We start from the raw sequence: 12066 nt of genomic DNA, 5'->3' as shown, positions 1-12066 counted from the left end.
GATTCCAGACTCGACCGCGGGGTGCTTTCCGACCGCTTCTCGGCCAGAGCTTCCCCTTCCTTTCCCTTTCGCTTTCTCTCTCCGCCGTAACTTCCCTCAAATCGTCATCACTTCACCTCCCACACACCCACACACCCACACCCCCGTCTCTCTCTTTTACCTCACATTTCTTCTCTATACCAGTCATCTCACACAATGTCCGCTCGCAAACCCCGACGGGCACACTCCAACCAGGGCACCAACAACATCAACAACCCGCGACACCATCAACACCACCCAAGCCAAAGCGGCTTCGCCCAACCCTCCGACTACGACTCCGACTACCAAACCTATCTCTCAGACACTCAACACCACCAACACCACCAACTACAGCAGCAGCAACTCCCCATTCACCCTCACCCTCACCACCCCCCACAAACACACCAACAACTCCCCCCAATGACAACCACCGCAACCACCACTACAGCCCCCGCGCCGCCGCCCCTCCGCACCAACGAAGACCTCAACCTGTCGGTCCTCCGCCGCCACAACCCAGCCATCACCTCGATTCTCTCCCTCGCGCAATACGCCGTGGTCTACATCTTCAGCCCCAGCACGCGGCAATGGGAGAAAAGCGGCGTGGAGGGGACGCTCTTCGTGTGCCAGCGATCGCAGGGCGAGCTAGGCGAAGAGCGCTACAGCGTCTTCGTGCTGAACCGTCGCGGGCTCAACAACTTCGACCTCCCGCTCACCGACGGCGACAACGTCGAGATCACCGAGGAGTATATCATCCTGAAGTCCGATCTCGCGCCGGAGGTGGTGGAGAATGCTTCCATCCCGGGCATGGTCCCGCCAGCAAATTCTACCGCCGCCGCCGCCGCCGCTGCTAAGCCTTCGGGGAATGGTGGTAATGGTGGGGATATTCGAATCTACGGGTTGTGGATCTACAGTGAACCACCGCCGAATTCCACGGCCGAGACGCGCAACATCAACGCGCAGATGATCCGGGAATGTGCGGTACATGCTGGGGAGAGCTTGAAGCTAGCCAGGGAGCGGGTCGAGGCGACGCGGCAGAATGGGATGCATGTTGCGGCGGCGACGGCGGCGGTGGCGGCTACGACGGGCGCGCCGTTGGAGGAGGTGAGCACTAGTGTGGCGATGGGAAGGCAGGTCTCGCTCAAGGATCTGTTCGGGCAGCAGCGCGCCCAGGATGATGGGTGGAGTGTGCGCGCGCATCAGATTGCGCCGGCCGATTGGCAGCATGCGCCTCCGCCTCCGTCGCAGCCGGGTCCGGGTCCAGGACCGGGGTCGGGTCCTGGACCTGCGCAGGCTCCAGCTGGAGCTGTGCCGGCGCTGCAGCAGGATGTTCTGGGGGATCTGTTTCGGAGGGCCGGGCTGGCGTATCAGGGGGGCCAGTGAGGTGTGTCATTTGTGTGCGGATGGATGCGAGAGGATACCCATGAATGATGGTGGTATGATTAGCGCATATAGAAGTTTTGGTGTGCATTGTTGAAAGACTTTCGTAGCCCTACCTCTATTTCACGATGTCTCTATACAGTCAATGTCCTCATACATACTCCTTACCCTGTTCAACCCCAACCCCAACTCCCTAAGGAATACCCATCCTCACCCCACAACCTCCCTAACCATGCCAACAACCTTCTCTGCCATAACCTCGCTATGCCCTGCCCAGCATACAGTCAGCACACGCATCAGATCAACCCAGTCAACATTCAGTCAACCCACAAACCCACAAACCCCAAGCACACCCCCCGGGCCCGAAACCCAATACACCGGAATGGGGAGGGAAGACTTCGACTCACTCAAACAAAAAGCATGCGGCAACCCCTCCTCACAAACCACCATCGTCGGACCACGGCCCCCTTCCCCTTCCCCTTCGCCGCCCTTCGCACTCCCACCCTCAGTAATCCCATTCCCATTCCCCCTCCCCCGCAAAGCAATAATCTCCTCCCTCGTCTCCTCAGCGACCCAATGATCCCCGCGCCCATAATAAAAGAACAACTTCGTCAAGCTCTTCTCTGCTTCAGGTGTCGACGCAATCCCCCAGACCTCGTCGGCCCATTCATCCGAATTGATGGTGTACATCTCCGAAGCGGCCATGTGTCTATCACCGTCAGTATTGCCGGGCGTACACTGGAGAGTGTAGAACACGGGGCTGGGTTAGGTGTGATCCTGATATTGGATACTGATCACCAGCGCAAGACCCACACCTAGTCCCATACGACATGGAAAGAAAGGGAGGGAACGTACAAAGCCTGTCTAACGCCCCTCCTACTCCCCAAGAACCGACAGGTCGTGTCCACGGCGGCGGACGGCGGGGATCCCATCGCCAGACGCACTACGGTGCGGAGCATGGAGGCCGGGAGGAGGGTCGTTAGGACCCGTGCGAAGAGGCTGGCGATCAGGGCTAGGTGGGGGAGGATGGTGAGGAGGGTCTTACCCGTGTGGGAGATGGTGAGGTGGTTAGCGTTCGTTATTCCAGGGTGAAAGGGGAGAGTGGGTTGGAGATGATGGAGTATGGGATAGGGTTCTGCGAACTTACGGTCAGTTTCCTCCCGGAGGGGGATTTGGCGATGTCGACGACGGTGGGGAAGAGGAGGATTCCGCTGATGATGGGGAAGGAGGCGTTGTTGGTGTCAATTGAAGATGATGATGATGATGAGGTTGCTGCTGAGGTTCGTTCGCGGTGGCGCCGGATGAGCTCCATAGCGATGTAGGTCCCCACGGAGTGGCCGATCAATATGACTCGGGGCCTGAGTGTATCGTCGTTGACACGATTAGAAGCTGAGGCCTCCGACGCGACAACACGGCTCACGCAATCGTCCAGCTTGCGCTGCACGAAGCGGATCTGGTCTTCCAGGTCGTGATAGTGTTCTGTGTTGTTGTCGGACGGTGGCGATGCTACCTCAAAGCCGGCGAGGCTGTGGCCGTAGAGGTGGAGTCTGGGGCTCGCATCGTCCTCGGAACTCCAAGCCCTCAATTTCTCGATCAGATGCGTGAAGAATGGGTAGTAGTACGATATCAAGCCAGGATTGCCGGATATAAAGTAGATAATCACGGGGCTTCCAGACCAACTCCCGGAGGATTTCTTGTCGCACAAGGTGTGGAAGAAACTATCCGGGGTCATGTGAGAGCCGATTTCCGGAGACATGGCGCCTGAGTCAGTATTTAAAGACACGCTGAAGATCTCTGAATCATGCATCTCCACCCCAGACTTCAAGTCTGGAACATGCATCCTGTCTTCGTCGTTGCTTCGCCGGCCGCGGGAGACAGCGGCGGATGTACTCTTTCCCCGCAAGCCGAGGATGTGATCGGCGCTCGTATACAGTCTACATCTCCCATAATCTACAGTCGCTCCCATCGGCGCCAGGTTCAAGTTCACTTGACATTGCCCATGCAAGTATATGTGCAATCGATGTCTTTTCGTAAATGCTATCCCTTCTTCAACCCCAGCTCATACCATACCGTCCAGTCCATCCAGCAAGCCTGACTCCGCCCCAGTCCGGAGCCCTCGAAATCCCGAATGATAAGTGAAGAGAAGAGAAAAAGTGCTATAAATGTACAATCATCTCGAACCGGACTGGTCAAATCGAGTCCTGCTTCTAAAAGGAAAGCCATCAAGGAACAAAAAGGGAATCGTACAGAAAGAATGCGTTCGGTCCATCGGTAACAATGCTAGAAAAAAACGCATCACTTCATCTGGTATCTAGAAGGCTGTCGTAAAACAAACACGGAATGTTCCTTAACTCTGACAAATGACAACACAGCAATGGATGCAGTTGGCTTCGGCTACGGAGACTCGAGCATTCACAACAAAAAGATCAGACGATTCTGGAAATCATGAAATCATCCACCTTGACTGTCATGGTTATCATCTCGGTTCTCCTTTTCATTGCTCGTTTTGTCTACCGCGGTGTCAGTGGGCTTGACGGTTGCGGAGCTCAAATTGATCGCAATCCGTTTTGGTGCTGCGCTGGTAGTCGTATTGCCCAGAGTTGACCCTTTCTCGTTGGATGAAAGAGAGCCAATAGACACGCTTCGTTTCCGGCGCAGAAGCCCGGCACTCCCAGATCCTGCATTGACTGAGCTTCGTCGTTTGGGGCCGGTTGTAAGCTTCATCAGTTCGTCATCATCTTCCTCTTCGCGTCGGCGCTTCTCCGACACTCTTTCAGGTGGGGTCTGTATCGTCAACGAGACGGGCGTGGACGGTGCCTCCTCAGATGACTCCATGGCAGTGGCTCGACTGAAGTCCCCCTGTGATGACGATTCTTGCTTTGGTTGCGTCTGGTCTTCAACCTTGGTATCCATCGCGTCGTCTTCGTCGTCATCATCGGGATAATCAACCAGGGGCTTCACTACGGGCGATGCTGGGCCGTTCTGCGGGTGTGCAGAAATGGCTGTGTTCTGTTGGGGATCCTGCTGCCACTAAAGTACATGGTCAATACTCCAGACTGTCTGATTCCTGGCTGATGCGACTTACCTCTTCTTCATCATCCGAAGTGTTGAAGTATTCCTCCTCTGCAGCATCCATTTCCTTGACCCCTTGCCAGCGCGACCCATTGGCTTGCATCCGCTGACCTGGCAATTCTTCTCCCTGGGAGTATAGAGTAGAATCCGCCTCCTCTGCGCCGTAGCCCTGTAATTGCTCGTAGCGTAAGTACAGAGTTTGGAACGTATCCACATAGGTGATGTTCTTGATCTGCTCGCCATATTTCTCCACCAGATGAAGAACGATGGGTTTGATGTTCTCACGCTTGATGTACTCGAAGAGTTCAAGGCAGGCCGAGTTCAGAAGGTTGTCACGTGGCATGGACTGGCAGACGATATCGAGGATCAGACCAAACGTGTTGTTACGGGTCATCATAGCTTGGTAGAAGGTATCTTGGAGACTAATTAAAGTGCGGAAGAACTTCAGAGCAGCTGAGGAGAATGAGAGGTTAGTTTCCAGCAGACCAACACAGTTATCGTGGCAACCTACTCAGTTTGAGATGCTTCTGAGGCACAGTAAGTAATTGAGCGACCCGAGGGGCGAGCGACTCATCATGGATAACATTGCGAGAACGGTATAAATGCTGGCGCACGAAAAACGTAAGAATATCGACAAGATGCGAATACAGCGTTACATCTTGGAATGTGAGGTCATTCACTGCGAGAGGTGGTGGCGCCACGGTCAGCAACCATCAGGCAATGGCATAGAATAGCAAAACTCACGATTATCGCTATTTTCGAGTCGCTTCAGAGGCCAAAACAGCCTCCTGGCAGACTCGTCGAAATGGTTCTGGACAAATGTATCCGAAAAGATATTGGAACGTGGCTTGTTGAAGTGCTCGGGTCCAGCCCGAGCCATGGCGTCCGGCATTGGAATTTGTGGATCTAGCAGGACCTTGATCGCATCGGCAAGCTGATTCTTAACTCCGAGGTCGGTTTCCGTGTGCAGCAGGTCGATCAAAGTATCTGTAAGGGGCGTTTTCTTCTCGCTGACGGCCTTTAGCATATATCCGCGCATCATGATCTGATCGTGGTCGAGGAGAGACACCAGAAGATCAATGCCTGTCGTGCGCAATGGTGGCTTGGGGTGTTTGATGGCAAATGCGATCACAGCGAAAAGGCCATGGTTGATGAAATTGGCAAAGAGGTTCGCACGCGCCGGCGCTTGCAAGTTCTTTGCGATGACCGCGCATTGATGAAGGAATTGGACCGCATCCTCCTTGCGCTTGTTGTCGGCGTTTCGGGGGTCGAAGACTGTAAAGAGTTCCTTCAAGAATTGCGCGTTGGATTGGATATGATTAACAATTTCCACCTGGTTGAAGAAGATCAACGAGTTTAACACCGAAAATGTAGGATCATCTAGGATCCTAGCCAGCACCACGTCTTTGAGGTACTGTAAGCGCCAGGTGTATCGGATCTTGCGACGAATGAGCGGGTCCTTGATGGGGACCACTTCTTTGTAACGCGTCTGGTCTGCGAGGTACTGGCGATGGTTGGCCTTGTGAGTGGGGAACTCGGGGTCGTCTACAGCCCATTAGCGATTTCCTCAGTGCAAGGCGCTGCCATCAGGATTCATACATTCCAATGCTCCAACAACCCCCAGAATGACGGGGTCTGTGACCACGGTTTCGATGATCGTGTTGTCGTTGAGTAGAATCAGTGACTTCATGATATTGCAAAGGCGATGTAGATCGGGAAGGCTTTCGAGGTCTTCCGCCATTGAGACCAGAGGGATTAGTTTCGGAATATACTCATCACGAATGACTAATTTGGAAAGAGCATCGCGGCCGGCTTGAGTTATGCTCGAGGTCCTCATGATGTGGTCGATTTCGGGAAGATTGCCTAGCTCGGGTGCCGGCAGCATAATCGACTGGTAGCTCTCGATCTCGTCGGACAAGGCATCTTCTAGGCACAACGGAAAATGACCAGGTCAGCAAAATATCCTATCTTCAGCTATCGCGGCAGCGTAGCCTGGAGATGGGAGAAAGTCTAACCTCCCGGCGCCAAACTGAGTAGATGTTGCTGCACGTTGTTGACGAAATCCCTTCGGAGACTCAGTCAGTCTTCGGCTTGACTCATCTCTATCCCCGTTCCGAGCTGGGCTCGATGCGCCTTACCAGATGACCGCGCACCCTTCGGCTTCCTGAAAACTGAGTGCCATGTCCGTTCCATTGGGCTCTGTCCATACAATCAATGTCTCTGATGGGGTCGCGTGATGGTCAGTGATGGTTCTTGTATGATTTGTCGCGTGCGCAATGGACGGGAAGCGCGCAGGAGGGGTGGCACCTTGTTGCTTCTGGTATCCGTCATCCTTGGAGATCTTGGTCTCCAACAGCACCCGGTTGGGTTCATCTTCCGACTCGACGAATATCCGCGGCTCATCCTAGCCATGGCGTGGACTGGTTAGCGATGGAATCTTCATGGAAGCGACAAAGCGCGCGCCTGACGGCGATGGTGCGTTTGCGCCCGACGAGCGGGCGACGCAGCAGTCGCGCGGCGGACAGCAGGTGGAAGGGACACAACTCACATCCAGGATCTGACCGGTGCAGAAGCCGGTGCCTCGATCGAACCAGTCATTATCTCTGAGTTCGTAGACCTTCACCCGCTTGCGATCGCTAGGTGGTTGCACCTCCAACGCCATGGTCCGGCAAAACGGAGAGGTGGCGTCTCGTCACTCCGGGACAACTCAGGAACGAGTGTTCCGGCGCGAGGAGAGCCCCAACGGAAGGGAAGGCGGAAAGAAAGATAAGAAAAGGCCGCGGCTTGGTCCAGATTGGACGGAGGATGTGCGGAAGGGAAGGGAAGGGAAAGAAGTGGGGAATGGGAGGAAAAAGCGGGAAAGGTTAAAAAAGGGCGAAAGAAGGGAGAGGGAAAAGAATGATGATGTGGGATGTGTGGATGTGTGGATGTGATATGATGTGATAATCAGGTCAGGTGGAGGGGGGAGAGGAGGAAGAGAAGAAAGGGAAGAGGAGACGGAGAGAAGAGGGGACGGGAGGATGGAAACAAGCAAACGACGAGTACAGACGAAGAAGGAGGTTAAGGAGACGGAGGTGTTGTGTGGAGTGTATTGTAATGTAGGTGGAAAGGATGAGAGTAGAGGTCTGGGAGGAAGGAAAATGATGTAAAAGGGAAGAAAAGTGACAGGCAAAAAAAATAAAGATAGCAGCAGTACTCCGTACAGGTAAGAAGATGGAGACGGGGAAAGGGTTAGCAGCTGCTTGTTGCTTGCTTGCTTGCTTGCTTGCTGCTGCTACTGCTGCTTCCCTCACAGCTTGTACAGTACAGTACTTGCGCCTATGCTTCTGCTTCTGCTTGTTCTCCGTTGATGAATGAGGATCCTTCCTGACTTTGGCGTCGGGACCACCTGACGGCCTCGGCAACTGTCTTGTCTGCCTGTCTGTCTAAGAGTCTGCCTCCCTACCTATCTGCCTATCTGTCTCGGAAAGGGAAAAGAAAATGAACCGGACAACAACAAAACGCGACCGTACTGAACACTACCTAAGGGATTGGAATTGCTCAACAAATCGGGAGCTTATCAGAGCCAAGCTGATCAGGACAACGTCCGATATACGGCAACCCACCAGCTGCCAGCCAGCAGTAAGTCCAGGTGGAGTACTATAAAGGGCCAGCTCGGGGATCTGCGGCGAAAGCGGAGCGAGCAATTGAGGACTTCCGTCAATCCGTCTACACCTGACTATACCAGTAGCTACAAACTTATCTGCGTGTTCATCAATAAAAAAAAGGGTCTTGCAGATGACGTGCGCGTCCCCGGAAAGGTTTCAGGCCAGCCCTGAGGATTCAGGATAAGAATAGCCCTCCAGCCGCTAGGGTGTCGGGGGGGTCGGGGAGTCGGACCTTACAGCAGGATGCTTCTTCTTGTCCCATGTGTATGGGTGTGATACTGAATAGGTCCATTTGTGGTTATTGTGGTTAAGGTTGGGTCACCGGGTTGTCAGTCAGTCGGTCGGTCGGTCAAGGGGTGGAATGGCAAAATGGCAAGGAGGAGAGAAGACCAAAAAAAGGTTCTAGCCCCGTCACTTCTTATTGTTGCCTCCATTGTCAGATATTTGAATTGTTCTATAATTGTTCCATAAGGTACACTACTAACAAGAAGAGTGTGTGTCCGCAACTGTAATCATCATCCCGGGACCCCACGCATTTAATATCCATGGAACCTTTGAGTGGATATGTAATAAGCTACCACTTCAGCCTCAAAACGGACGATCTCTAAAAGTAGGGAAGCGAAAGAGTTGCATTGTTGTCTCCTTGCCTTCGGGTCATTCCGCCTCTATCCACCGTCGACCATAATCCCTCTCTTTTGTTGATAGCGACGGAACAGGATGTCCATGACCGAGATCGGGGCTCCTACCCAGTTGGGCAGCGACCAGTCCAAGCTTAAGCCGAGACTGCCTGAAGACGGTTGCACTACCGATACGGATCACTGCGCCTGTGTTCCCCTCGGTCAGTAGCTGAACCAAGGGGAGGGGGCGTACGGCCGGGTCATGTGGGGGATACTGCGTCACCAAACATGCTCGATTCTTTGAATCATGCCAAAGCACATCCGCCATTACCCTCCATGGATGACGGGAGCCTGAGCTGTGCGGTTGTCAGTGGGCGGATCGGAACATCTTCCAGGAAAATGGCATAATGGATGAATGAAGGCTATTGACGGAGGACAGGGCCGGGTTGGAGACCCGATGAGATCATCGCGCAAAGCCTAATTCTGGGTGCCTGGGGCAGTGAAAGTGGCAAGATGCATGTGACTATAGCAGGATACCTTTTCTGTGTTGGCCAATGAAGCTTGGCGATATTAGCTATACTCGAGTAAATATACAGTCTCTAACCATGATAAACAGGTAGTCAACTAGGAAAGACAGTTGCTTGCTACCAAGCAACTTACATACTACCGGTATATGCCGAAATCCTACGTATTTATATACTATCTCCTCCCCCCCCCCCCTGTAAGGCGAGAAAGTGGATGTTCCGTGCAGGAACGCTAAGATCGGTGCATGGATGCGGAGGTGGCACCCAGACTTCTATCTCAAACCGCTGCAGACTGTACGAGGGATCCCTCATTAGCATCAGATAGCTATTCTTATCGCGGCCACTCCTTGGTAGTGGGTGTGTTCCAGACTGCTACCAGCTACCTGCTAAGCGTTGGATGATCCCTGATAGCCGACGCGGGTCAGCTCCCTTATCGGGCCCGAGCGGTAGGGATCATGGATCCACATAAAGGGTGCGGCCCGTGATTGGCTGCGAAGCACATGACGGGAGGGCGGACCTGACTCACTTGGCGATTACATAATTTATACTCAGTTAGTAGAGTAGAAAGTCCTCTCCACTTCTCAGTTGGTTTCCTCGTGACTTTCTTCAGCCTTCATATCTTCAATTCAAACAGCCGTTGGTTCTGATATACCAACTACCATCCGCGAGCGACTTCGGGAGCTTTGCGCTCGTGCGGGTGGGAAAGCTCCCATCGGTGTGTCGTTACTCCAGTCGTTTTAGAAAAGTCCGTTGCAGCAGCCATGACACATTCTGCTGTGTCCCATGGCACAGACGATGCTGGGGCTGGCCCATCGTCCACGGGCACCGATCTCGGTCGTGCCCATATACCACCACCACCACCACCCCTCAAATCCGATACCTCCGCTACCTATGATGTATATACTACCGGCGACGGTAGCACCGACGCAGTGGACTCGGAACACGCAACAACAGCGAACCATACCACCGACAAACAGCAAAGCCCGCTCGCCTACCTAACCACCCGAGAATTCTACATCACCCTCCTCCTGGGGTAATATACACCAGTTCTACAAACAGTCCTTTAGCATCTCAACCACCCAGCTAACCACTAAGTCACCAACAGTCAAATCCTTGCCATCACCAACACAGCATGCAGCACCTTCAGCACCCTCCTGGCTGACCGAGGCGTCTCCCTGCCGGCCACGCAGACCTTCTTCAACTACCTCCTGCTGACCGTGATCTTCACCTCCTACACAATCCACCGCCACGGGCTCCAGGGCTGGACCCAGAGCTTCTTGTCTCGCGGTTGGAAATGTACGATATGCCCCCATCCCCATTTCTGCCCCCCACCCTATCCCCCCTCCACAGCCCACAAACTAACCAACCCCCCAAAAAAACAGACCTTCTCCTCTCCCTCTTCGACGTACAAGGCAACTACTTCCTCGTCCTGGCCTACCGTAACACGACCCTCCTCAGCGCCCAACTCATCAACTTCTGGGCCATCGCCATCGTGGTCCTAATCTCCTCGACCATCCTGGGCGTGCACTACCACCGACCCCAACTCCTCGGGATTTCCATCTGCATAGCCGGGATGCTCCTCCTCCTCTTTTCCGACCGCACCCCGACCACCTCCCCTTCCGGGTCCGCCCACAACAACCTCCTAGGCGACCTCTCCGCCCTAACCGGCGCAACCAGCTACGGCCTCGCCAACGTCCTCGAAGAAGTGCTGGTGACCACCGCCCCGATTGACGAGGTGCTCGGCCAGATGGCGCTGTGCGGGGTGTGCATCACCGCGCTGCAGGCCCTGGCGCTGGGGGAGCTGTCTGCCCTCCGCAGCACTGTGTGGGATGTAAGGGTCCTTGGGAGTTGGGCCGCGTACACGCTCTGCCTCGCCGCGTTTTATTGTCTGGTGCCGCTGCTGCTGCGGCGCGCGTCCGCCGCGTTCTTCAACCTGTCCATGCTGACCATGAACTGCTGGGGGGTCGGGGTCGGCGTGCTGCTTTTTCGGTATCAGGTCGGCTGGGCGTATCCCGTGGCGTTTGCGTTGATTGTCGCCGGGCAGGGGGTTTATTTTCTCGGTGCTGTGGAGGGGCCCGGTAGTGGTGCGGGCGGGGGGGAGAAGCCTTGGGTGAGATCCTATTCTGGGTCGGGGAGGGTGGATACTGGACGAAGGGGCCAGAGGATTGGAGGATTGGAGGCTTCTTCGGAGGAGGATCCGTTGTTGTTGCGCCAGGAACACCAGGCGGTGGCTGGGGAAAGGGTTTCGGTGGTTTGATGGGTTGGGCTGGATGGAAGGCAGGGTTTCCTGGCGCTGGGATGCGCCTGGCTGCTTGGGATACATATTTCAGGACGGGAGTTGGGTTTCTTCGTGTACATGACTGAACGACCGTGACGAGCTCTTTTATGATATGGATGACGATATGCGAGCATGGATAGACTAGATTTTGAGAGGGAGTCAAATGTTGAGCTATATGAGTTTTGTCTGCTTATAGAAATGTTATGTGATACACCTCTATTCCTTCGAATTATTGACCAGGGCGCCGCGGAGCAGCAATTTAGCGAGGTTTTGGAGACAAATGGGTGACTGGGCAAACATCCAAGCAGTTAAGATGGATCTTCTGAGTGAAGCCATTCTCCTCGGAAGAAATCTGAGACGTCCAAAAGAACCAAGTTGCGGGAGACAGAAGTAGAATTCTACAGCAGCAGTATATCACCCCCGCCGTCAGCAACTTCAGTGAAGAGTCAAGTACCCCATCCACAACCTTAGGTCAAATTAATACGACAGACATTATAGGCCCTAGACACCGGAACCATACATCACGGCGGAAA

General features: G+C 54.2%; 4 protein-coding genes across 4 annotated transcripts; 2 read left to right on the top strand and 2 right to left on the bottom strand.

Annotated features, from left to right (window-relative positions):
- Positions 1-438: 438 nt before the first annotated feature.
- On the top strand, positions 439-1398 carry ASPACDRAFT_36633 (Dcp1 family protein; the record flags this gene model as incomplete). The annotated part of the gene is made up of 2 exons (XM_020200227.1): positions 439-798; positions 871-1398. The coding sequence occupies 2 exons, from the start codon at positions 439-441 to the stop codon at positions 1396-1398; spliced, it is 888 nt and encodes a 295-aa protein (XP_020051619.1).
- Positions 1399-1605: 207 nt separating this feature from the next.
- ASPACDRAFT_48022 (bifunctional triacylglycerol lipase/ester hydrolase) lies at positions 1606-3151 on the bottom strand (the record flags this gene model as incomplete). The annotated part of the gene is made up of 4 exons (XM_020202053.1): positions 1606-1664; positions 1803-2104; positions 2251-2435; positions 2543-3151. 4 exons carry the CDS (start codon positions 3149-3151, stop codon positions 1606-1608), a joined length of 1155 nt encoding a protein of 384 aa, XP_020051618.1.
- A 214-nt stretch (positions 3152-3365) lies between these two features.
- Positions 3366-7306, bottom strand: ASPACDRAFT_82118 (SMEK family protein). Its single transcript, XM_020206028.1, has 9 exons — positions 7016-7306; positions 6775-6871; positions 6606-6687; positions 6483-6532; positions 6067-6393; positions 5212-6012; positions 4979-5146; positions 4481-4920; positions 3366-4425 (listed from the first exon to the last, which is right to left on the bottom strand). The coding sequence occupies exons 1-9, from the start codon at positions 7127-7129 to the stop codon at positions 3847-3849; spliced, it is 2658 nt and encodes an 885-aa protein (XP_020051617.1). The 5' UTR covers positions 7130-7306; the 3' UTR covers positions 3366-3846.
- A 2547-nt stretch (positions 7307-9853) lies between these two features.
- Positions 9854-11750, top strand: ASPACDRAFT_127292 (DUF914 domain membrane protein). The gene is made up of 3 exons (XM_020197015.1): positions 9854-10288; positions 10361-10551; positions 10638-11750. The coding sequence occupies exons 1-3, from the start codon at positions 10017-10019 to the stop codon at positions 11510-11512; spliced, it is 1338 nt and encodes a 445-aa protein (XP_020051616.1). The 5' UTR covers positions 9854-10016; the 3' UTR covers positions 11513-11750.
- The last annotated feature ends 316 nt before the right edge of the window (positions 11751-12066 follow it).

Source organism: Aspergillus aculeatus, assembly GCF_001890905.1.
Source record: "Aspergillus aculeatus ATCC 16872 unplaced genomic scaffold ASPACscaffold_21, whole genome shotgun sequence".
Classification (NCBI taxonomy): domain Eukaryota; kingdom Fungi; phylum Ascomycota; class Eurotiomycetes; order Eurotiales; family Aspergillaceae; genus Aspergillus; species Aspergillus aculeatus.
Note: the sequence above shows the minus strand (reverse complement) of the source record. Positions and strands in the feature narration are given on the sequence as shown.

Bases quoted from the DNA above. Each gene is read 5' to 3' on its own strand.
- ASPACDRAFT_82118 (XM_020206028.1), bottom strand. From the start codon at position 7,129: ATGGCGTTGGAGGTGCAACCACCTAGCGATCGCAAGCGGGTGAAGGTC. The intron at 6,872-7,015 runs GTGAGTTGTGTC...CGCCATGGCTAG, and splicing joins GCACCGGTCAGATCCTGGAT to GATGAGCCGCGGATATTCGT. The intron at 6,533-6,605 runs GTAAGGCGCATC...GAGTCTCCGAAG, and splicing joins GAAGGGTGCGCGGTCATCTG to GGATTTCGTCAACAACGTGC.
- ASPACDRAFT_127292 (XM_020197015.1), top strand. From the start codon at position 10,017: ATGACACATTCTGCTGTGTCCCATGGCACAGACGATGCTGGGGCTGGC. The intron at 10,289-10,360 runs GTAATATACACC...AGTCACCAACAG, and splicing joins TACATCACCCTCCTCCTGGG to TCAAATCCTTGCCATCACCA. The intron at 10,552-10,637 runs GTACGATATGCC...CCAAAAAAACAG, and splicing joins CTTGTCTCGCGGTTGGAAAT to ACCTTCTCCTCTCCCTCTTC.